The 26,132-nt window shown below is 44.3% G+C and overlaps 1 protein-coding gene across 1 annotated transcript in view; it reads left to right on the top strand.

The window, feature by feature from the left end:
* LOC309889776 (urea transporter 2-like) overlaps window positions 1–26,132 on the top strand; it is a 323,422-nt gene that overhangs the window by 258,322 nt on the left and 38,968 nt on the right. Inside the window, exon 4 of the mRNA XM_082782805.1 lies at window positions 19,457–19,574. Coding sequence (XP_082638931.1) covers window positions 19,559–19,574 — 16 coding nt within the window. The 5' untranslated portion in view covers window positions 19,457–19,558. The remainder of the gene's footprint in view (window positions 1–19,456; window positions 19,575–26,132) is intronic.

Genomic DNA, 26,132 nt, shown 5'->3' with positions numbered 1-26,132 from the left:
GGCTGCTGGTGATAATGTATCAGACAGCAATAATGATGCTTGATTTTCATAAGCTGCACTAAATGCAAAGTGCTCAGAGCTACATGTTTTGATTAGCAGACTAAGCAAACCATGACATGAGAATCCTTATTTACATGGCATACTAAGGATTCTTTTCACAAAGTGATCTACGTAGATGGAGGGAGATTTTAAACACACCTGAATGACCTGCCGTAACTGAGATCTAGATCCCCAGGTGGACATCGTTGATGCACAAAGCACTAAATGATTGCCTAGTCCAAGCTAGCTATGCAAAATCATATCCTAAAATTCATTCTGTAGGTGATTTACCAAGAAATGTATTTTTTTAATATTTTGGTACTGTACGTGTAGAAATTAAACCAAACGAAGAACATACTGTGGAGAGTTCTGTAGACTGAGAAAAGATACTTTGCCCCAGCTGAAAATTTCCATGCATCTCATTCTTTTCCTAATGCTCCTTCACCTTACTCTGGAGCAGCCCTGTGTCCCGTATGCCCTATACAATTACATGTCTGTCATTCCACCAGCTCAATCCCTTCCCGATCCCCTGAAAAGCAAAACCAACCCGTGCGTGCTCACTCGCGTGCTCTGCCTTGTTCTTCAGCTCCACCTATTGGCGTCCTAAAGCAGGAGTGTTTGGGGGCAGCAGGTCTGTGCAGCCAGCCTGGAGCACATCGCTCAGCCCTTTTGCCAGACAATGTTGTAGTTTAGCGGGTGAGGGACATGGCTAATCGCTGTGGTTTCAGGGTAGCTGGTTCAGACGAACCTTACTTTATGACGTTTAAATAGAAATCCTGCTTTGGATTGGGGCAGCATTAGCAACTGTGCTCCTCCTAAACTGAATGTAAGCCAACCCAAAAGATGAACCATGACCATTATTGTACCCCAGATGGCCTGGTTTCACGTCTGACCCAAACCCTACTAAGGCTGCAGTGGCAGAAAGGACAAACTACAGAGATGTGAAGCAATGATGATGAAAGAAGGGGTAGCCAGAGGACTACATTTGTTCCTCTCTCCTGCTGTTTCATTTTTTTTCCTCCCTTCATTGTGAAAAGCCTTTGTGGGCCAACAGAGACCAATCACAAAGCTGTAAAATCTCAAATTGTGACGTTCTTCCTAAATAATCACTTTTTTTTTTGCTCTTGCAAAGCTCTAAGTGGAGGGGGTACATGGGGAAGGGCAGAGCGAGGGTGAGCAGCTGGCTGACATTTGACAACTTGCCACAAGGTCCTATTCACCTCCTGGCTAAGCTGAGCCTCTCACAACCACATTTCAGTAGCTCTTTTCCTGGGAAGAGCATAGCTGGTGGGTCCCACAGACCTTGTACCTGGGGCACTGCCACGGCTGGCCCTTCTTGCAGCTCCGGATGAGACAGGGAATGGGCAGAGGAGCAGCCTCCTGCAGGGCAGGGAGCACAGGGCCAGGCCACACAAAATCAGAGCTCCCTGTTGGCTCGAACTCGCTACAAGCATTTATTTGACCATGGCTGAAAAATTACTTTCTCGCTTTTTTGTCTCTCAACCTGTCTTTCACACGCAGCTTTTCAAAGCTTGCCTTTAGGGGGATGTGCCAGGTAATCATAGAATCATAGAATGGCCTGGATTGAAAAGGACCTAATCCTCCTCCTACCTGCAGCCACAGTCACCCAAATAATTGATGGCAAATGAAGACACATGGGAGAGAAGTTTGGCTTCCAGAAGCCTCACGTCGCACCCATCCAGGAATTCACCTGCAGCCCAGCAGTCAGCCAGAGCTGGGGGATGGCAGGGGGAGACTTTGGAGAGCTGCTCTGAAACACTGGAAGGATTCATATTTTTAAATAACTTCTTGATCCCTGGCTGGAAGGCACTTGCAAAGTGTTAAATAACTTAATGAAATGAGGACTTAGAGACTCTTCCCCGGTGATATACTTTTAAGTACTAGGTTTAAGGTTTGTTTGGTACATGGCCCAAAGTACCGGACAGTGTGTCTGTAAGTGTTTATTGGAGATGACTCCGAGTGCTGATTACATTCAGAGAAGCACTGGCAGCTCTGCAGGTCTCTAGGCATTATCTGAACACTCCCAGCCTACAAATCGATTCTGGCAGTCACAGAGAAATGGGTATTTCCGTCACTTCTGGGAGAAACATCTCGACAACAGCCTCTCCATATCTTGGCACTTCTAGTTCCAGAAACTAGAAGATGGAAGGGGTAGGGGGATGTAGAGGTATTTTATTTTCAGGACTTTAATAAAAGGTTTGGTTGGATACATTCAACACGGTCAGAAACAGAGCAGCATATCCATCATGGGAACTGATGGGCACCGTTATAGCTTTTATCTTCTCTCCTATGCAGCTGAAGTTTACAAAGTAGCTTGGCAGGCTTTTGGAGATAACCTGTCACCTGTAAGGTTTACAGCCTCGTGCCTTGTTTCTGCTCTGTAGCACCTAAAGAGGAAAAGGAGGTGGCCAAATTCATCACTGTGTAACTTGGCTAGACTGAAGGGAGTTAGCACAGGGAACAAACCTGACCTGCTGTATCTGATGCAAGTTCAATGACCTGATAGGATCCAGCTCAAGGTTATGCATAGGCAAAAACTGTGTATAGGCATCCCAGGAATGAGGGGCAGAGCTGAGACAAGATCATGCAGAGGAAACCCTGGAGAGATGGATTTGCAGCTCCTTCTGCTGCTAGGGGAATCAACTGCTGTTCCTATGAGGGCTTGACATCTCCTGGGAGGAGGTGCTGCCCCAGACACCCCAGTGTCTGCCTGCAGCAATGGCAGCAGCCAGTCAGGCACTTAGAGAGCCTGGCGAAAGCTGAACAGACAGGGAGCCATGCCATGCTGCCAACCGACCGCTTGCCATCGTGCCCACAGAGCGTGCTGTTTCCAGCTATCCTTTGCCTTCTATCTGGCCCCGTAGTGCCTGCAGCTTGAAGCCATTGTGTCCTTGCTCACCGCTTCCCTGCTCTGAATGGCTCTGTCAGCATGTAGCTGCAGGAGCCACGTTTTCTGTCGAGCCGCTGCAGTCAATAAAGGAGACACGTCCACACCCTGGGCTCTTTGACGGAGACTTTTGCTCATTCTTGCAGTAGTTTTTTTGGATCAGGCATAAAAGCACTTTCCAACCCAAAGGCTTGTTTGAGTGGGAGAAAATGCAGGAGATGCTCAGACTGCTGGAGGGAGCGTAGGCTGTGGACACGCAACGTCTTCTGTCTAGGAGTGCAAGCCCAGGAGGGAGCAGCTTTCCTGCACATGGCTAAAAGATGCGGCTGCACGGAAAGGCTGCCAAAGCACAGCTCAGATACCTGAAGTCATGAGCACCAGATAAGGCTTGTCATTTTAAATAGGTACGGGGGGGTCCTGGAGCACTCTGCAAAGAGAAAAACCATGCAGCCTGCACTCTTGGTTGAAGTCCAAAACCGCACTGCCTTTTTATACATGAGTCATGAGGCTGTGGACTTGTTCCATGGCCCCACACTATTTCTGCATCGTTTCACACACATTTAGGAAACCAGTGCATAATCCTTACAGCTGTATATTTGTACTGTAAATTTACCGGCTGGTTCGTTACCCTCTCCTTCCACACACACACACACATATATACATGTGCTCATAAGTAGGCCATGCCAAGGCTGCAGAACCAAATAACAAAGTGCCTTAAATTAGCATAGAAAATTTTCTCCCCTATCCTCAACTTCCTGCAGTATGATAGACAACTGCCCTTGGTCAGGCACAGCGCAGGGACAGAAATGATCTGGATTTTCATGCAGAAATGAGCTGTGAGGGGCTTGAGAGGAGGAAACATAGCACTTACTCCAGGAAGCTGCTATCAGAAACATGTTCAAAACCAGCAGTCATCTCACTAACCTTCCATCCCTAGTATTCCCCTTCCCCCATCATCTCCACATTATTATCTGTTTACCACATTTCTAAAGTATAACAAAGAAAACAGAATAAAATCAATAGCTCTCTTTAGAGTGAGGAGGACAAAAATGTTCAACTCCCTGGTGGGAAAACTGGTTCTTTCTTTCTTCCTTTCTTTCTTTCTAATTTTAAACTTCACTTAAGGTTTAGTGATTGAACAAAAGCAGACAAAAATATTGCAGTTATCTGACATACAGAAGTGTAACACGAAGTCTGCTCATTATGGATAATATTTATGGCAGATCATAACATTAAATTACAACTCAGCCGCCTCAGCCAGAAATTTGTAACACCACACATGTGCTTCTAATTAAGGGCTTTTGAAGTTGCCCTGGATATTTATTTTCAGGGGATTTAGTGCACAGAACGATTAAAGTTTGCTCTTGTTAGGAGTTCTACAATCTAAAAAAAAAAAAAATTAAATTAAAAAGATTACAAATGGACCTCAAACTAATATATACATTCATTTTTGCATGAGTGTATATGTGTGTGTGTGTTTATATATATCTATTAAAAAAAAAGTGTGTGTTAACATAGATAAAATAATATATTAAAAAGAGGGAGACAAAGGGTCCTTTGTTTCAAATGTGGTCCGAGTCCAAAATTTGTGACCGTAATTTTGTTTATAGGAAATCCTTTATAATGCTAGTTTAGTGTTTCCATATGGAATTCTCATAGGACTCTTTTTTTCCCCTCCCTTTTTTATTTGGATAAGGCAAGAGAAAAGTGAATGTACATTCCAAAGATGCATAGTCATTCCGGATCAAATTCAATGGATTCTGGCAAGAGTTGAAAAACACAGATGCAGTGTTTTAGGTCTCCTGCTGTGCAGCCTCCAGCCGTGAGTGTCTGGTTGAAGCACTTTGTAAAATCATGAAAACCCTATTAAATTCATGAAATATGATATACTGCATTTTCAAGCTAACTTTCCATTGAACTGTCCATGAAGATGGAATTTAGTTGGCTTACACAGCGAGTGTGCACAGACACACACACACACACACACACACATACCCCCATGTGCACATGAGCAGCAAACCAATAGATGTGCTTCAGTCTTTCAGAGGGGTCTTTTTCTTCTGCTTCTACAGCTGAACCTTCCTCTCTGAAGCCGCAGAACCCAAACCAAACCCTGGGAGATAATTCCCATCAAGCCTGCTCTACCTTTTGTATCACTCGGCTTACCCAATGACCTTCGTACAATAAAATTCAGGGTCCTGATATTTAGGTGAAGGGAAGCGAGCCTCTGACACAGCTTCCCTCTTCCAAGTTAAAACAAAATCTCTTGCTAGGAAACTACACAAATGAAAGCAGGCTGATATTCTTACTTCATTTCCTATTGGATTTCACATAATAAAGCCATCATATGTTTAAGCTTGGGTTTCTTTTCTCTTTTTTTAAATACAAAAAAAAAAAAAAGTGAGAGTGGTCCCCTGAGGTGAATGGTCTTGCTGTTAAAATTGTCCTTGAGACGCAGGCAATTGCAGCCCGTTGCATGCCTGTCAAGGTGAGAGAAGTATGTATTTTGGTAAAACTAGTCTGGCCTTACTTATTTATGTCTAGGCACCCACTTGGTTGAAAGTTGTAACAAGTTCAATAAAACATGCATGTACCTGAGCTCACTGTACAACTGCGTGAGGTTTTCTTTACCTCCAGACAAGGCAGATGGAGCTCTCCCATAAAATATGTTGTACTTCCAATTGTGCCTTTTATTCAGGGATCTGTAGGCACTTTAGAAACACTGAAATTCATAAATGTTCAGGCCAGAAGGGACATTTCAGCATTCAGCCCATGTAATACAGACTGTAAATTTCATCCTGTAGCTGCTGTATTGAGCATAGCAATGTTGACTTCCAATTTTGAGATGAAGACTTGAGGAGAAGAGGAATCCACTGCTTTCCCTGGTAGTTTGCTCCAACAGCTAATCAGCCCTTCTGTTAAAAACATTACCAGCAATAAATAACCCACAAGGCTTAAGACACTATTGCTAATGGGAGGATTTAAGTTGTATATCTGTGATCAAGTCCGTCCACAGGAGATTTAGCCCCAGCCTTCTTGAGCAAAAATATTTATAATATGCTTCCTCTTCTCTTCATGATCTCCATCAAGTCTGCTCCATCCCATCTACAGATAACATTTAAGATTTTGAGTAGAAATGCACAGTGATGATACATGAATATATAATCATACTTTCAGTACAATCTTTCCCATTTCTGCTGTGTAAGTTTTCTATTGATAAAAGTTTGATGCTTAAGTGGGCTCACATCTTCTGAAGCAAGGCACTATTGCAAGCGCTAGAGCAATTTGGAAGTTGCTTTGCAAAAGAAATATCCAGAAGTTTGGCCATTTGCTTAAAAATCCGAGATCCCTCTGGACTGGAAATAAAGGCTTGAATTTCAGTACCACAGTGCACGTCTGACACATTTTCTGGCCTCAGACATGCCAAAACAGAAACAATAGGCTGTTTGCTATTTCCCATTCAAAATAAGAAAAGCAAAGGAATGCCACAAGCCCCTTAAGAACTCACTTTTTGCTAAATAAAGCTTTAAACTTAAGCTTGTTTCAACACTGGTGTTTGCATAAGGGTTAGATTTGAATTCTCTTAGCTTGTGATCAGGTGAGTTACCTTCTGGAGCTGCTTGCTTATCTCCACTGACCAAAAAGCAAGTCTAGTGGGTCTCATTCAGACCTCCATGTCTTTTTACAAGTTTATTTTCAGTGAGAATCCCATTTTTTCTTTAACAAAACACATTCAGACGAAGATAATTGCCAAAGTGTTGCTATAGCTGTGATTGTTTAAGAACATAAGTACACACGCAGTTAGCAGAGATAAGACCTTCTGTTTTTTGTGTTTTTTTTTTGACTGGAGGGTGGCATATTTCTGTGCCATGTGCCACCAGTGTCAAGGAGTCAGCTAAGCTATTTTACATGCCTGTAAATGTTATTGAGATTATGAGTCATAATACAATACTCTGTGGTCTTCCAATTTCCTTTAAAACACTGAATCATACATTTGCAGATGCTAAAGGAACATTAATTAATGAGGTTTATGTTAACAGACATCTTGAGAGGATTAACGTGCAAAAATTAGATAACTAAGTGCATGCCATTTAGGCTTAAAGTGCAACTCCCGCTGTGTTGTGTGAAAATTTTATGCAGAAAAGCACCTGTATTCTCCATAGTGCAACAAACTAATGGGAGACTTATTAAGCTTTACTAATTCAATATACAAAGTGGCAGCTACAGGACGCGTGCATTTACTCCTCTCTGCATTCTAGCAAGGAAGGCTCTTCAAAGGGAATAAGTGGAAAATGGTCTGGGGATGTTTTACTGGATATCCAGTAAGCAAGCTGAGAGAAAAGAAAATTTGGAAGGCCCCTGGCTTCATCCTAACCAAGCCCAGCCCTCTCTAGGTACAGCCATCAGCACAGGACATGCCACCCTTTTGACAGGGATACACCAGTGGATATGTCCTGCACAGGGCTCCCTTTGGTGACAGCAAGCAACGTGCATGCTCATGAATCCCCACCCTTCCAAAGCCTCCTGGGACACGAGAGAATGTAAAGTGGAGCTAACACCAGGCTCCAAAGAGCACTCATTTCCACCTCTGAGCAAGATGTCACATCCTGCCATGCAGCGCCAGCTCTCCCTGACTCCCCAGCTGTGCAAGTCTCACCTGAGCACTGATTTACAGATTGCTTCCAGAGGTGCCATTGAGGTGAGGAATGCAATCCACAGACCTTGCAAAGGTCTCTAACTCTGTTGTTCTTCACACAGACAACAAAACAAACAGAAAGTCCAGGTAAAAAATGTCATTATGCAATTCTGTGGCTCAGGTCTCTCAGTTTGGACTTGGTTTTAAGCCTTTTTGTCAAACCAGGATCCTATTTACCTCTGAAAAAAAGATGATCTCTTCCTTCTTCCCATCTCTCTAGTGGCAGGGGAGATATGTCCCTTTTGTAGTCTCATCCTTGCTGTCAGGTTACCCTCTGGTCAGACCCAGCAGATGACCATGTCTCCTCAGTTACTCATGCACACAGAGCATTTCTTCTCAAAAAGAGACTACTCTTTACTTGACTAGTGTTTTCAAGTATATAGATCATGAAGATTTAACAGGTCTTTACAGTATTCCCCATGCTACTCTTTTTTAGAATTTCAGACCACTACAGAGGCAAAAATAAGGAAGCAAAATGCTCCAACATTCAAAAGAGAACTCAAATTTGATAATACCTAAGGTTAATAATTCCAAAATACAGTTCCCGAGCCACTTGTCTCAGCTGAACCCTTAATTTATTTCACTTGGACCACTGGGCTGTCAACAGACCACCCTTCTGCTGTGTTTCCCACCTAGGTGTCCATTGCCACATTCCTCACAGTAAGGAACAGACTTTACTGTAATTGGGCTGCAAATTCTTGGGAGCAGAAGAGCACCCAGCTCCATGATCATCACACAAAGTGCTAGCACTATGCAAACACTACCTGGTGAAATACTGGTCATTAGGATGGGCAGCAATAGCTAGTAGCTCCATAAATTCTCACTACCAACAACCACAGTAATTCGTTACTTCAAAACCCATTTAAGGCAAGTGATGTTTTGGATCACAGTCTTACTTCTCCCTCTCCAACAACAATAATGACTGTTAAAAAGGAACATTGTGCTCATTGCTTAAATGTAATGAAAATCTTTGTCCACCACACAAGTAGCTAGATCTTGAAGCTTTCTGTTTCCTCAGGCAAACCTCCAACAAGACGATTCAAAACGACCACATCATAACTGGCATCCTGCTTAATATGCATTGGGGGGTTTGCTGTGGAGTAGCAGGGATGGGCATAGTTCAACAGTTATTTCCTAAAAACCCAGATTAGAAAATTTATAAATGGAAAGGCAAGTTTGTTGAAATATAGTTCCCCATCCACTTGCAAATCCCAGTGAAAAAAAAATAATAATAAAAAAAAAAATTCACTTGAAATGAATTTGAACATCTCTCTTGCTTGTGGCATTCTATTTTTAGATACAGGATTTGTATTAGATGTTCTATGGCAAGCTTAATTATATTCGCTAGTTTTATTCATATTATTATTCATATTGTGTTCCTTATGGAAGCCGTAATCATAAATCCCACTGGGCTTGATGTTATACATATTCAAGCCAAAAAGATGGCCCAGCTCCAAAGTAGCTTTGGATTGAAACATGAAATAAAAGAAAAGATTGATACAGACAAACAGATGGGAAAACATGAACACAATACAAGGCAATACTGGTCAGCTGAGTAGGCAAGATCTCAACACACCAGAAGCCTGATCGTTACCAAATGCTGCATTTCTCTGTTCAGACCACTGGGCCAATTTCCTGCAGCTCACTTACTTCTCATAAGGTGATTAGCTTCCTCACAACCACCCCATTTTCCTAGTAAGCCTGAAGAAGACTAGCAGAGAGAGGGAAAAAGAGAAAATAGGGAGGAACGGATTAATATCAAATGTGACAAAGCTCTAGAACTGCCTTTCCATGAAAACACCAGGAGAAGAAACCTGGCTGGTCCTTATATGCCCAAAGATTTGTTCTGGGGTTGCCTGGTGGCAACCAGAAGACTGATTTGATGGTGTACAGACAGGGGAATGGCATCTCTGAAACACAGAAGGGAATTAAGGGTCTCCATCCCATTAGCTTTGAATATGTAAACCTGAGTTTTTCTTAGAGATTTGCTTCACTCTCCAGTGAAGAGAAGCCCAAATTAGCAAGCCTACTCCAGAAGCAAGACCAGGACAGGGGAGAGGGGCAGGACCACTTTTTTTCCCTGACAGGCATCCCTGAAAGGAGACTCCAGCTCAAAAGTCTTTTAAGCACACCAGAAAAGTCACTAATTTCTGGTGCTACATCTCACACCTCCTCAAGTATTTAGCAGACTCCACAAATAAATCAAAATAACAGAATTAATAACAGAATAACATAATAACATAATTAATAACAGAATAACATAAGAGCAAGTGCCGGGTCCTGCACCTGGGACGGGGAAACCCTGGCTGCACGTACAGACTGGGCGATGAGACGCTGGAGAGCAGCCTAGAAGAGAGGGATCTGGGGGTCGTGGTAGACAGCAAGTTGAATATGAGCCAGCAGTGTGCCCTGGCAGCCAGGAGGGCCAATCGTGTCCTGGGGTGCATCAAGCACGGCATCGCTAGTAGGTCAAGGGAGGTGATTGTCCCGCTCTACTCTGTGCTGGTGCGGCCTCACCTCGAGTACTGTGTGCAGTTCTGGGCACCACAGTATAAAAAGGACATGAAACTGTTGGAAAGTGTCCAGAGGAGGGCTACGAAGATGGTGAAAGGCCTGGAGGGGAAGACGTACGAAGAACGGCTGAGGTCACTGGGCCTGTTCAGCCTGGAGAAGAGGAGGCTGAGGGGAGACCTCATCACAGTCTACAACTTCCTCGTAAGGGGGTGTCGAGAGGCAGGAGACCTTTTCTCCATTAACACCAGTGACAGGACCCGCGGGAACAGGGTTAAGCTGAGGCAGGGGAAATTTAGGCTGGACGTCAGGAGGGGGTTCTTCACAGAGAGGGTGGTTGCACACTGGAACAGGCTCCCCAGGGAAGTGGTCACTGCACCGAGCCTGTCTGAATTTAAGAAGAGATTGGACTGTGCACTTAGTCACATGGTCTGAACTTTTGGGTAGACCTGTGCGGTGTCAAGAGTTGGACTTGATGATCCTTAAGGGTCCCTTCCAACTCAGGATATTCTATGATTCTGTGATTCTATGAATTAAACTACCATGATCTCAGTCAACACCAGCACTCATGAAACTATAAAGTCAAGTCATGTAGCCCAAACTCAGCTCTGGTGTGAAAAAGGAGGATGACTGTCTTATTCTTGCCTGTGGTTTGAAGCTGTGGAAAGTTCAGTCCAATATCTAGTTGGGGAAGGAACCACAGGCCTTCATAAGTAAGGAGGAGAACTCTTCTTGTCGCGTCCCCCAGCCCAGCCCCTGGTATGTGGTAGATACCCAGGATAAGGTGGACTCTGGATCAACACAAATCCTCACGTTTACACTAGGTGCCTGCCTGGATGTGATGCTACAGGTCTGACAGACGTTTGGGGCTTTTCCGGCACCAACTAGTTGGATTCTGCTTCAGCTAGACATTGACAGGACTTTCCCTGGCAATATAAAACATAAATCTCCTTTAATCATGGGTACAACAGCTACCAGTTCACCGCTTTGTTCATAAACACCTCTTCCTCATTCCATCTGTCTCTACAGCCAGTGAATATTTTTGCAATGGTGAATATTTTTGTAATAAGAGCAATAATAAACAGAATCACACAATCACAGAATCGTCTAGGTTGGAAGAGACCTCCAAGATCACCTAGCCCAACCTCTGACCTAACACTAACCAGTCCCTAGCTGCTTGACCAGGCACAAAATTTCCCTAATGCTGGCATGGGTGACTGTGTTTGGACACACTTCTGCTAAGGCAGCGTTTCCTTTTTCACTGATTTCCCCAGGTAGCCCAGTGACTCTCTTCTGTCCTCTCATCTCTTTGACTTGCTGGGTTTTGTGATCAGATCTCCCTTGCTCCGTGACAGCACTTCCACCCACGGGTCTCATGGCATGTTTGGGAGCATGCATCAGTTGAATTCTGCAGTGAACAACCACTAGCTGAAATTTGTGAAGCCCCTGAAAAGGCTTTATTAACTATGTGGACCTTAAACTAAACAAAAGGTCCTCATCCTGAACCCGCTAAAGCCAAGAGAAAGACTTACAATTGACTTCAGTGGGTTTTGCATCTCACTTGTGAGCATTCGATTTCTGAGGTTGTTGATCTGTTGCCTTTCATGAGCACTAATTTTACTAATGTATTTTTCAATGCAGTTCAGCTATCACTTGGATAATTTCAAATCTGCCAAGTCAGATGGATGTGCTGCATGCCACGGTCCATAAAAATGAAAGGTCAGCTACTAATTGGCTTCAGTTTAAGCTTGGTGACTTCAGAAACGTCCTTTTCACAGCCACGATATTTAATTTATGGATAGATATATTTGGATCTATTTATTTCAACAACAAAATTCTCTGGTTTGCAGCCATTGATTTTATAAAAGAGATAATAAAAGTGTAATGAGTATGGAGATGCAAAAGTGGAAATGACACCGAGAAAGTAATAAACATTAAAATGAAAATATAAACAAGTCTATAAACCAAACCCTCAAGACATTTGCCATGTGTAATGTAACTTTTATACCTCTTACTTCATAATGCATAACTTTCAAAGAAAATTAATTTAATTCTTTCACTAACCTTACCCAACCCCAATCAAGTAATAGGTAGCAGGAAAAACAATTATGTGTGTACACAGTAAACTTTCATTTAGTTCAAATGGTGATTCGAGTATTTTGATTGCATAATAAAGACCTGAAATCCATTTTATTTTACCAATAGCAATACCAAAATTCCAGTATCTTCGTTTTTTACATCAGATTGCTCGGATGCTTTAACCCTGCTTAAGCATCTAAAACAGGGCTTTTATAGCACACTTATCTGTGCTTGCCTCTGCAAATTTCACCAGCTACTTTTCCTGCAATTCAGAAATACGCTGTAAATATGGGAGCAGCCTTGCAGGAGGGACTAGGCGCAGAGCCAAAATTCGCAGCTGGATGTGAAAATGAGAAGAACCTCTGGGTCTGAGCAGGCAGAGAGGAGAGGGCTGTCTGGCATCAGCCCACCACAGATAGGACAGCCCATGGTACCTACAGCCAGCCTGGCCCTACAGCTCGATGAATCACCATCAGATCTGGGGAACCTGGCAGCCATGGCAATGCCAGGCAGGAGGCACTTCCCAGGATGATGCAGCGGGTGGCCAGGATGGAGAAAAAGGGTTGAAGAGCTTTTTAGCCCCCCAAGGTCCCATCCCTAGCTCTCGGCAGAGTGATCACGGCTTCATGCTGCAAAGGGAAGGACTGAATCATGGAAAGACTGAAGTCAGTAGGCTGAAATAGGGGTGTTTGATCCTTACACCTACCCAGAGATGTGTGGCTTGATTTTCTTCCTTGCTAAGCCTCCCTGCCTCCTGCTGACTTCGACATACTTAAAACCACACACACACATCATAAAATCACACTGACTGTTAAGATGTGCAATTACAGATATTTCCATAATCACTGGCAAACATGCCAGCCTTAAATGGCCCTACGTTCAGGTTCCCCACCTGTAAAACAGAAAACAAGGCACTTCAACGTGCCTTTCCAAATCAAGGACAGAGCTGTTTCTAGAGCCAGCTGAGGCCTTAGGCAATGGAAGACAAAACATGATCTGAAAGTCCAGAGATAAAAAGAAGGTATATGCTGCAGAAAGTATTAAGAGGCTTTCAGAACCAGGAAAAATTGCTCTGTGTTAATAAATCCCTGAAGGTTTTGCTGCCCTTGAGTTCCAGTGACGCGGCTGAGATATCTCCAGCCGTATAAAGGCTGCAGTTCTGTAAGTGGTTTTGCTGACTGCCAAAGGCAAGATCTGCATTATCGTGATTCATATCAATTAGTTTTTAAAACTGATGAAAACCCAAAAGCTTCCGCTCAGTGGGTGGCCTGTTCCAGTGGCTGAGTGACAGAGGATCACAGAGCAATCCACATTTCCTCCAAATTCACCGGGCTTTGAACCGGGCTCTGAGTCACATACTAGCTCGGGAGCTTTGGACAGACCCTGTGGGCACCAGGAGCCCTTGAGCTCCCACATTTCTGAGAGAAACCGTGAACTTAATGCAGGCATGATATCAGTGTTGGTAACCCTTTTTCCCTCTATCTCCCTCATCATCATCTCAGTTCACACAAGGAATTCTTCCATCTTTGTCCGGGAAGCTCCATAGGAGCAGTGTTTCTGAGCAGGCCTGGTCCCAGCACAGCAAGGCCTGGTCCCAGGAGCCAGCTGCGGGCCAGGGCAGCTCATCCAGCTGCAGATCACTGCCTGTGCCCCGGGACGGGAGCAGGGGAGAGGCAGCTGCCAGGTGGTTGAACATTTTGGCAGGCTGTCTGCAGCCCAAGGGATGAACATTTCTGGCTGAGAGGGACTCCTGCTTGCCCTCTGCCTTGTGAATATCTGCCCTGCAGGGAGCCAAACACGTCATTCCCCATGTGCCGGCTGGGGCACCTGCCTCAGGACACGCCAGAGAGCATCAAGGTCTTCACAAGTGCCCAAGTCCCCTCACACCATCCCATGTATCTGGCTGTAAAAGACTGCTCAACTTCAAAACTAATTCCCTCTTCCAGACTCTCAGCTTCTTAAGCATTTACAACTTAAAACACTTATCTCTCCCATTACCTCAACCAACTTGTTGATATGTCAAATGAGGAACATGTTGGCAAGCTGGCTGCAAATGTTTCTTCTCCTTCCCCTAGCATGGCCAAAGCATACAGATTACGCCATCCTGAACTCACATAAACTCCCAACTGTGTTTATTTCAGAGCTGTAAAGCTGACTTGACTTTTCAAATTGATACAAGGAAATAGAAACAAATCACTTTACAGCCTCCAAGTTGGCTTTTGCTGCCCAAACAGCTTTCTTTGTGCCTGAGGCCTCAACAATTCTCCACCAAACTGGTCTGAGAACAAGCCATGCAGCTGAGTTAGTTCTCACACACGTCTTGTAGGACTTTTCACACTCAGATCTTTTCTTATTATTATTTTAAAATATCTGGCTTTCTTTAATCATTCACATACTTATACAGATCTTGCCAACATCCGTTTAAACCAAATGATGTCTTCTGAAATGGTTCTGGGTCAGGCCATCCAAAAAGCTATCTTACAACTTCTGCCTCTAGTATAATCTATAATGAGAACTGTGTGAATAATTGATTTTTGGTTTTAATGATTGAACTAAAAAAAAAAAAAAATAGAAAAGAAAAAAAAAAATAAATAGCATTAGATGAGTCTGAAACCATTTCATTTTCCTCCAAGGAATGAAAACAAGCACAAAAATGCAATAAATGTTTTACTGCGGTACTTTTTTCCTTTGAAAAATTATCACTGAATTTAGCTAAACTAGGCTTTAAAAAACAACTAAATCATAACTCTTTGATTTTCCCTCCCTGCATTTGATCTTTTTTGTTTTCTTCTGACAAAGTACTCTGCTAAATACAGCTGTTATTGCTATATGTGGAGTGACCGTAAACTGCTTTTTTAGCAATAAAATGCATCTTTACCTAAAACAATATTCTTCTATATCCAAAGAGACAGAGAGGGAAATCTAACCATTTCTTCTCTTCTCATAACACAAAACAAAGTGATACATTAGTCCTTCATGAACATTTTAGCTAAGATGCTCTAAAATATTTACTAAAATCTCTCTGGTAGCTTCTGAGGTAGGCTCTGCTTTATCACCACCCCTAACAGCATAAAGGGAAGATTGGGCTCTGTGGCTTTGCCAGAGGGATGGCATGGATTGGAAGTCAGAGTACCCAGCCTAGAAAGCAGTATTTACTCATAGTGTGGGACATGAGGATCACTCTTGGGATTTTGTTTATACCACAGATGGGGAAAACATAATCCATGGCCCAGAGATGACATATGATGTCAAGGACAACATTATTGATAGTGTGTTTTTTTAATTGATGGTGTCACCATAGCATTTCAGCTCTTCCTAGAAACATAGGAAATCCCAGAGCTGCCTCATGGAGAAGTATTTTGGTGCATAACAAGGACCCTTGAGTGCATCTTGACCCCAAATCCACCCTTGACTTTGGCTCCAGACAAGGCCTTCAGACTAAGGGATTCAAACCAAGTGGAAGCAGACCTCGGCTCTTCGCTTTGCAGCTGGCAAACTACAGCCAAACCCCTGGCTTTCCAATTCAACTTTTCATGACCCTCCAAACTAATCACAACCTTTGCACTGGCCTCAGTACAACTGGCAAATTTATATTATAAGCCTCATTATGCATCCTTTAGTCTCATAAACCCTAAATTACCCAAGCACTGGCTGTCAACAAGGCACTCAAGGCCACACAAGCCTAAGAATACAGCACTTAAATAAGCTGAGTCCAGTTAGACATTTCCTCCACACAATTCGGAGTCTTCATTGAAACAAAATGTTGCATTTTGAGCATTACAATAGAATCTAGCACTAAACCTCACCTTGGCTATAGATAAGGAATATTCTTCCACGTGAAAATTCACTGCAAGTAAAACAAGCTGATGCAAACTTTATATTTTCCTTCACTGTCATGCCAAAGTTCAGCTATAAGCTTGGATCTGCAATGCTTCTTTCAAGTCCTGTAAAAGTAACTTGAACAATAATATAGGGAATAAAAAAGTCATAAAGCACCACAGAAAACTTGAAGTTAAGGTATTCAAATAAAGTGATACCAATACTCTCCACCACAGGAGAAGTACATAGGAATATAACCATAGTTCTGTAATCAACAGTTTCATAAAGGTTATCCCTTATCTAAGACCAGCCTCTGTTAAGAATACATATTGAGCACAAATTCACAATAAGGCAATGAAATCAAGTGAGATCAACAAAATTCAGCTCTGCTTCTCATTCTGCAGCAATATTTTTCACAACCACAACCCCACCTGAAGACTACTTCCTTGCAGGGACACACTTATAACCAAAAACGAGGAATATAGAATTTTATTTTTAAAACATGCATCCTGACGATACGTGTCCTGAACAAATTCTAAAACTTCAAATTGTATTTTAATTTTAAAATAACTTTTAACAAATAAAATTAAATTTTAAATTCCCAAGACCTGCCACCATGCTCTTCCAAATCCCCTCCATGCGTGCAACTAACCACAAACCTGCCCAGCCTAGGGGTAGGCCCCAAACTGGGTTGCCTGCCCAGCACCAAGAGGGAACAGGGTGTTATTCAGACACATGGGGTGAAGTTGGGAACATGTCTAAGACACTGACACATTTCCACCTCTTTCCAGTAGAATAATTGAGTATGAACTACAGAAATTGGCCATGACTTTGGCTCTGCTTCCCTGTTCACATGCCATAACTCTGATCAGGTCTCACTCCCTCTCCCTCTCCCACTCCCTCTTTTGCTTTCCTCTGCATGAATTAAGAATTGACCTAATCCTGGCTCTCCAGCTTTTCTTCTCTGGAAGCCCAGTCTGAATACATCTCCAGCCTTTGGCTGCGCTCTTTGCAGTACATACACTTGCAAATGAAATACAGAAGGAGGTCTGGCAAAATGCTCTTTTATGTCTTTCTGTCCCGTCCCTTTCCTCATGAGCATCAGTGCTTCATCTAAAATATATCCCTGCACAAACCTGAGTCTCATCAATCCCCCATACTGAGGGCACTAACCCCACTCCCAGTGCTCACACCCCCTGGCCCCAGCACCCACTGTAGCCAAGACAAACTGGTAAAAAATGCCCTCAGTATGGAAAAATAAATCAATAAACTGGGATGTGCAGCCCTGAATGTCACAAACCATACCCCTGTTTCTAAGTTCGTAACTCAGTCTCCAGAAAACAAAAGGTACATTCTGGTGTTGGCTGAAGTCCTCAACCAGGAGGCTGTTTGGCACCCTGAGATAACGTCACATGTGTCCACTGGGAGGTCTGAACTTCAGACAACAACTTACACAACCCAGGTGGCCTTAACATGAGCCAGCAATGTCCCCATTGCCACCCAGCTCACAAGGCACATGTGCATCACAGTGCCTAGAGCAGTTCTCCTAGGCAAGATCATCCACCTGGGATCTTAGGTATGACAGACACTTAGGGATGTCTGTCCAGGTCTAGGAAACACAAGAAGGTGCAGGGAACTGAGAACTGGGGCTGTGATACAGCAACCAGAGAAACAGAGCTGAAGGTTATGGGAATGGAAGCAAATGTGAACATTAATGGGGCCACCACAGCTCCAGCTTGCATTGGGGCAAGCTCAGTGGTGTGCCCTCAGTGAAGATACCCGTGTGCCGAGCTGTGCCATGCAGCCTGCAGTGTGCACACATCCTAGGCATTCCCCCTGAATGAATCCTGCAAACCCCGTAAGGATGCCAGGAAAATAAGCAGTTACACATCCCACTTTCTCCTTTCAGTATTAGGGATGGGAGGTTATCCCAGTACCCCGCAGTGCCTTTCAGAGGAGGCCCTCACAAAATATCTTTTGACCCACCCAATGAACAATTTCCCTGGCATTTCAGCTGGGAGGGTGAAAATTTCCATTGCCCCCTCCACAAATCCCTCATTTAATAGCTTTGCTGCAGCAGAGTTCCTAGATTCCTCGACCACATGCTCCATTCATACAAGAATTAGGATTAAACTAATTTGTGCATTTGTCATCTGACCCTCTCAGCCCCCAAATTTAATTTAAAAACTTTTTGCATTTCTGATAAATAATACCCGCCTCTAATTAGAAACATCATTTAATCAGGTTTCATGTGCTTTCAACCTTATTAGATCCTTGTCACAACCCCGTGTGTGATTTGAGCATCCTGCTTGAACACAAACATATTGCCTACCACAATATGCCAAAGACATCTTCTGATGGTGGGAGGTATTTGATGTTTCAGTTACACGATATTACAGTTCTCACAACACAGTAACAAAGCACCAGGGAGAAAAAAAAAATAAAAAAATGTAGCCACAAAACAAAGAACTCCACAGAAATGTGGAAATCTCAGGACACAGCAATTTTCTTCTGAAAATCTCTAATACTAGTCAGCCTCTAGTATTCCAGTTTCTCATTTTGAAACCACACTTCATTTTATTTGTAACTCGATATTACAGATATATTGCATTTTAAAAGATTAAAGCAAAATGGAGTATTCTGGAAGACCCCAAAATTAAAAAATAATCTTTTTTTTTTTTTTCTTGTTGGAGATCTTTATAAAGGAGGGTGTTGCTCTGCCTCAGCAGAACACCCCATTTATAAATTTCCAAACCCTTTCCCAAATGCCAGCTATTCTTGACACTCTCAGGCTGCAACTAGGTGTGCCTCGTAACACAGACATTGCATGCAGATGCAGTCAGTGCTGGAGGTGGTGCAGACCTGTCCCGGGATGTGTGCTGCTTCAGTAGCACGTGGAAAGTCAGCTTGTCCCTGTAGGAAACAAGCCCCCACCTGCTCACAGCACCAGGAACAGCTTTTATGTAAAACAGCACGAATCCAGAGCAGTTCCACTGAGGTTGATGGATATGACCCTTCTCTTGCTTATATTAGTGGCATTCTATTAACTACAGAGGAATAAATCCGGAGATGGAAACCAGACTCCATCCAGCAAATGCCGGACTTGCGCTGCTGCAACAAAAGGAAGCCCGGGCCATGGAGAGGTGCCAGGGTCTGCCAGGAGCCTTGGCAGCCACTGAGTTGTTATCTGCAGCTCTTGCTCCTCTGCTTACTCCATCCTAGGGTCTGATACAGAGGTAATTAGCGTTACAGAAATCCCTCCGCTGTGTTTTCAGAAGGCTTAGAGCCACTTCTCCAGGGCGCAAGTGCCGTTCATCTGGCTTGCGAGCAGCACAATCCCTGCGTGGGTGTGGATGCGAAGTCCTGTGTCCTGAAACCTGCCCTACTTTTCCATTTCATTCTAGTCGATAAGCTCCAGTGCTGCTAGCAACTTGGGGAATTTGGCCTGTCGTCTGTAATCTTTGAAGTGTAAACTTCAGACTCATGCAAAGCAGAGAGCAGAAGTGATGTCTGTATTTTCAGGTGAGCAAAGCTGCAGACTTCAAAGGTTCGGTATTAGCCTGTGAAGCTTCTTAAAGATTGTCACCCGAGTTTCTCAAACGCTGGCTGCAAATGCACATGTACATCCAGATAAACGTGTTCTTTGATCCGAGTGATAAAAACAACTGTTTTTCTACATGTAAACTCCATTTTTATAAATGTTTATGAACTGTGGGAAATTATGTCTCTGCCAGAATTTAAAATAAAGTGATTCAATGGGTTTGCTTTACATTTACCATTCATTACGCTCACTAACATTGCAGGAATCCCAACGGAGTTTTCAGGGAAGGTTCACAGTGTTGTAGTTACCAGGGAAACACACGATAAATTGTAGCTATCTAAAAAAGAAAATCCCTACTAACTTTCTATTAAAGAGCAAGCAACGTGAAATATATGGAGAAATGCCTTTATGGTTACCCTTTTAAAATGCTGTGTGTTTTGTTTCAAGTTTGAACCAAATATTGCCAAGCTCTGACATTTTTATTCATTGTGAACAGCACCTAGCACGTTACAGCCTGTGGTTTACCACGCATTGTTAAAGGCAGTCCAGTACTCAGCTGAATCGACCCAGGAATAGCAGCCACCCTGTGATTGTTCCTGCACTTAAAACATTTACAGGCAAAGCTTTCTTGGAGAGAGGCTTGGTTCTTCCTCACTCAGCTAAAAAACAGCAGCATATTTCACACCAAAATGAGGTTCTTTTGCCGATGACTTGTACAGGTTTTCTGAAACCAGCAGAAGGGTTTACAGGTTTAGCCACCAGCTACCCCTGTCTGCTATAGAAATGGTTTCCAAATATATATTCCACATTTGGGTTTTGTGTGCACATAAGTGACATGGGACAAAGATCACCTAGGCCCCACAGGATGGTGGTGTAGACACAAATCCTCCAGCCCCACCATGCCCTTGGTGTTCCAGGGAGTGAGAGCACCCAGGCTTCACTTCAGAAGCCAGGGGGAGATATCAGAAAACTTTTATTTGACCTCAGGCAGCCCTGCTGCTGCAGAGCAGATGGGAGGTTTAAGAAGTCATCACCACCCCTAACAACCACATCTCAAGCTTTTAGGATTGACCCCAAGAGCTGCTACAGCTTCATTGCAACACAAACAGACTTCCTAAAAGCACCTTGAGTAGCAGCTGAATTAAATCTGGTTTCTTCCACAATGAAATATCCTAAAAGCTTGTTTCCTTCCTCATCCACTTGTTCATTCCTGTCTGTTGTAGTATCTCAGCCAGGCAGAAGTAGCTCTTGTTGGGACATCTAAGCTTTGTCTACGAGAAGAGCATCCATTTGGACATGGCCTTGTGCAACTGGCTTTAGGTGACCCTCCCTGAGCAAGGGGTTGGACCACATGACCTCCAGAGGTCCCTTCCAACCTCAACTCTGCACTTCTATAATCCTTAGAAATACTCATAGCAAAAGCATTACAGGTCAGGTGGATGTGGAAATTAATTTTTCTCCACTGGTGAGACTGAGCAATAACTGGTTCTGAAAGTGAAGACATGCAGGTTATGGTCAATGGGAAGGAGAAGGACAGAGGGCCACATCAGAGTGAAGGCTGGGAGAAAGGTGGTAGGAATGGCTGCTAAGCCCAGAGAGATGGATGCTGTGCTAAAGAAGTGCTACGATGAGAGATGAGGTGAGGGCTTTAGCTCCTTGGATGAATAAGACAATCAGACTTCAAAAGCCATCATGCAGAAAGAACCAGCAAGGTTTGGGCACAGCCTGGGTGCAAGGCACTGAGCAGAAAGAGCAGCAAGAGTTACAGGCTGGGAGAGGGGTGATGACAGAGAGCAGCAGGAGAAATGGGAAAGGGAAGCCCCAGGGAGCCCAGGGGCAGGGTTTTTCCATGACACATCCATGGACCCACTCCTGCTCCAGGTCAGACAGGATGGAAAACATCTCAGACCACTGCTCAGTTCTCCAGCCACAGCACAACGGGCCTGTCCCTTCCTTTGCAATCAAAGGCTGGTCCTGCTTGAAATCACATCTCTAAGGCCATAACCTTTTGGGAAGTGATCACAGGGAACCTGGGGGCTCTTTAAAGGCAGGCACAGGTCCCATGCCCCATCTCAGCTCCAGGTTGCTTTGCTGGTTACTCTGAACACCCAGCTTCCCATGCAGGGTCAGGGAGCTGAGGCACCCCATCAGCAGAGGTCTGACACCACACGGCTCCACGCTGTGGATTTTGCCCTGGCCCTAAATCAGTGTCATTAAGATGCAAAATAACGGAAAGAAAGTCTGAGGCAGATGAACTAAAACGTTGACCTGTTTTATTTTTCCTCTCCTTATTTTTATTTTATTGGTCCATTTCTTAAATTCATTCCTAAAACAAGCAGACCCTTTTTTGTTGTTGTTGTTTCCATTTGCAAAGAATTTTTGAATAAGAGTGAGAGACACAGACACACAAAGCCAAAAAGAAACAGAGGATCCAAGTGGAGAGGTATGTGTTATTGGACAAGTGTTTAATTTATGGAACTTGGCCCACAGAACAAGAGTTTGAATTGTACTTCAATAAGTGGAGCTCTTAGAATAAATGTGGCTTGTAAAGTTGTTTTACAGTCTGCTTTGCAGAGCAGCCAACACCTCATGGAAACCTTTGAAAAACATTCTGTTTAGAAGCCACGGTGTTTATATTTCATATTTTCTCTATTTGTTTTCCCCTCTGGTTTTATAACTGAAACCATATGCAAGAAAACAGGATTTTTGCATCTTAAAATATCTACCTGGTCTGACTACTTTTATTATTAAAAAAAAAAACAGTGAGCATTTTGAAAATTCTTTATACATTAGATGCTCAGTTCAAACACTAACATGTCCTTGGTTGATACCCCAGCCAGCTACAAATTTCCCAGATGACCCTGGGATAATCACTTTGGTGAGATTCGTTGTCCCTCTCCCTCCATATAGGCGGTGCAGCTGTGTGAGCTGTCTTTCCCTTTGCAGACAGCAAATGCAACAGTTTATGCCACGATTTATCTGCACAGGATGGCAGGGGATGAGCCATGCTCTAGATCCGTATATTAACCAGCTTGTCCCCACTACAAAGCTAAGCTGCTCAGCTGCAGACCCGTACACTGGAGATACCCACGGCTGGTCACTTAGGAGACCTGTGGTAAGGAAGCCAAGCTCTCCTTCTGCACTGTCACACACATGTATGTGTATGTACAGCCCCTACAGGAATGGTATGAGCAGGCTGCCTACCCAAGACACAAGGACAATCCTTCAGCTAAATTCTGTGCCTCCACTGGGCAGGCTGGGAGATGCTGCTGCAACAGGGGGAAATGAAGAAGCAGTAAAGAGAGGCACCGCTTTATTAAATATACAGACCAAGAAAGGAAGATACAGAAGGACTCCAGGACTATATCATAACAGCCAAGCATCTAAATCTGGATGTAACAGATATGTTTGCACAGATATGACAGAACTGCTCTGGAAAGTGGCTTCATTTAACGCCTATGATGGGAAACAAGCTTACCTGAGTGTTGTGTTTCTGTTGGGTCCCTTTGTTTGTTTGCTTTGTTTTGTTTATTTAAAGGGCTGTGTCTAGGTGTTTTGTACCTCTGCCAATGGGCTGCATTCAGCTTCCATGACTGTTCTGAAATACCCTGCTCTGTTCATTCATTTCGGTGTCACTGATCCCCGGTAGAGCTCTGCTCGGTAAAGCCATTACGACTCAGCCAGGCATTCTGTCACCATCCCAAAGTTTTGCCCTCTAGCTGTACACTATTTTTCTTTTCTATTTCTTTATGGTTTCTTCTGAGACCAACATGCTTTTACAAACTGCTCCTTTTCAAGGCCCTTGCGAGGCCACGTCCCTTGAAGTCAACACTTCTCTGATCACCTCTATGCTTTCAGCCCTCCCTGCTCTCCTGCTGGCTCCCTTTAATTTCCACACCCCGGAGCCAGGTGACACCAGGGGATTCAAGCTAGAAAGAACTGAAGTTTCTACCATGTGAGATTACACAGCTAGAAATCATGATGAGAAAAGATTTGCATCCTGAAAGCAAATGTGCTAACCCAGTACTTGTCTAAGCACCTCAAAATTTTAAAGCCAGGATTTTCATTGCAAGGAGGGAGGTTACAGCATGGGCTCATAAAAACAGGGAAAGAGCAAATGCCCAGCTTTGGATTCAGGTATCCTGAAGGTATCCACTCACACCTTGGTCGTGCACCATCCCACTACTCACAGCCCCCTCGTACTATTATTTGTTTATGGAGCCAGATCTCTGCAGGATGTATGAGGGTGCTACACCACTAATGTTTACTCCAGTAACAAAAAGCCAAAGAGAAACCCAGTGCTTTCTCTAGGAGGCTTAAAAATACAAAGAGCTGTGCTATCGTTACCTTGCACCCCAAAAGCACACTGTAACAGCAGTCTGTTTGGGCACAGGAAAGTCCAGAGATGAGCCCCAAGTACTAGGCACTGCCCTGCAGCCTGACAAATGTTCCTACATGCAGGATAGCTCATTACCAGTGATGAATCACTGTTTGCTGACAAAAGGCCCTTTTCTCAAGGAATTCCCCATCAGCCCTAGGTGTGCCATAAGTGATTCAGGCTCTCATTAGCCCTAATTAGCTAATTGTTCAAATGATTTCTCTATTATTCCTGGAGCCTGTACCACTGAGCACACGCCTGCCAACTGACAGGTGCTCACTGCAAAGAAATGTATTTTTCCAGGGTGACTGCTGCAGGGATCCCTGTGCCCATCCCAGCCCTCTGGGATCTCCTTTAGCTGCTTGCAGCGCCTCAGGCTGCTCTGCTACAAAGCCTTAAGGGTCACTGCTGTGCCAGTGTGGAGGGTTTCAGCATCCCCATATCTTTCTGGTATCATTTTCTTCCCCAGAAAGTTGGTAATTCTTCAGGCATCTCCTCCAGTCACATCCCGGGTTGCCTCCCCAGCTGAGGTGAGTGAGCATGCTTCTTGCAAACAGAGATTTAATTCCCTTCTGATCCACAGGGCGACAGCAAACAGGAATCATGAGACCGTAACTTTTCTTAGCCCCACAGCTCGGGTGCCCTTCTCGATGAAGATTACAGGCCTGTTACAGATGGTTCAGTGATTTAAAGCACTAGCCTGGGACTCCAGATCCCTCTTCCATAAACTTTAAGGTTGACCTTGGCAAAAGCTCTTAGGCTGGAATTTCTCTCATCTAAAAATAGCCCTCAAAGCTCAGCAGCCAGGCTCCCTCTACAGCCAGCGGAAAGAGAGAGGCACCCCTTTATCCACAGCTCATACAGGCACATGACAAAAGTGACATGAATCACTCTCCCGAGGTACTAGCCTCTCTCTGTACCGATGGCAAAAGGCTCTCACGCTTAACCCCTACTAGTTAAACTGTGTGAGAGAGGGCAGGAATTTTAAGACATATACAGGTCCCATATCTCAATTTCAGGGGGAGCTGAGCAACGCAGTCCCGTAAATCCCGACTTTAGAAGCTCTGCAGGGACAGTTCCCCTTTGTAAAACCCAACTGTATTTTTTGTGGTAAGGTTTAAAATGACCATGAGCCATTCAGGTGCCAAGAAGACAGACAGCTACTATTCTCCCTGCTGGTTACAGCTGCACTCTGTCGCTGATCACAGACATCGTTTGCAGCAAAAGGGCCACTACCCCTGCTTCAGTGACACATCCCTGTGACTTGGCGATCCTAAGAGATGGTCCAAATACCTTTCTACAATCCTCCTCACCCTCAGGATCAAGCAAGCAGTGCTGTTAGGCTCAGCTTTGACGGCTACAGGTAGCTACACCGCCTGCCAGCGCGCCCGGCCCCTGCCGATGCTGGTGGTGCACGAAGGGCACTGCGAAGAGCGGCGTGCGGTAGGGACGAGCTGCCGGCAGAGAGAGCCAAAGCACAAGGCAGCAAGCACTGCCTGACGTTTCCAGAGCTGCATTTAGCATCGTAATGCCAGGGGTGAAGGGAAAACGCCTGCTGGTGGTCAAGGATTTTCTTCCCAGCGCATGCAGAGCCACGGAGCCTTTTCCCATCTCCCAGCAAAAACAGCCGCCCCTCAGCCAGGCATCCCTCCCAGCCTACTTTCTTTGCGCACTAGCCTGCCTGAGCTCCCAAAAAAAAAAACAGATCCCACCAGAAGGTGGTGCCCGTATTCCACAAAACGCGAGGAAGGCTCTCGGTAAACCCCTCGAAACCCACACACACAGCTACGAAGGTGTCACCTGCAGTGTAGCTCAGTGGGGCGCGGTGTATTTTTGTCTTAAGCGTTTATATCTGAACGGGCTTTTTAATGAACGGAGCCCTGCAAATGTTATTTGGAGTTTAATAAACACATAATCTCGCCTGGATGCTCACCGGCTAATTAAAGAGCCTACAGCCCGGAGCTTTGATGCTTGTCTTTGTGCAGAGCCGCGCTGGACACCAATTTCTGCATAACTCTTTGACGCTGCCCCAGTTTGCTCGTGGTGGTCTATCAAAGGCAGATGTGGGATGGGGAGCATGGCAAGGCTGTATATTTGCCGTGCCGTGCAACAGTTCCAAATCAAAACACCAGGAGGGGCTCAGGCACTGTATTTTCTTGTC

Source organism: Aythya marila (genome assembly GCF_965140915.1).
Source record: "Aythya marila genome assembly, chromosome: Z".
NCBI classification, from domain to species: Eukaryota; Metazoa; Chordata; class Aves; order Anseriformes; family Anatidae; genus Aythya; species Aythya marila.
This window is presented reverse-complemented; position numbering and strand designations above follow the sequence as displayed.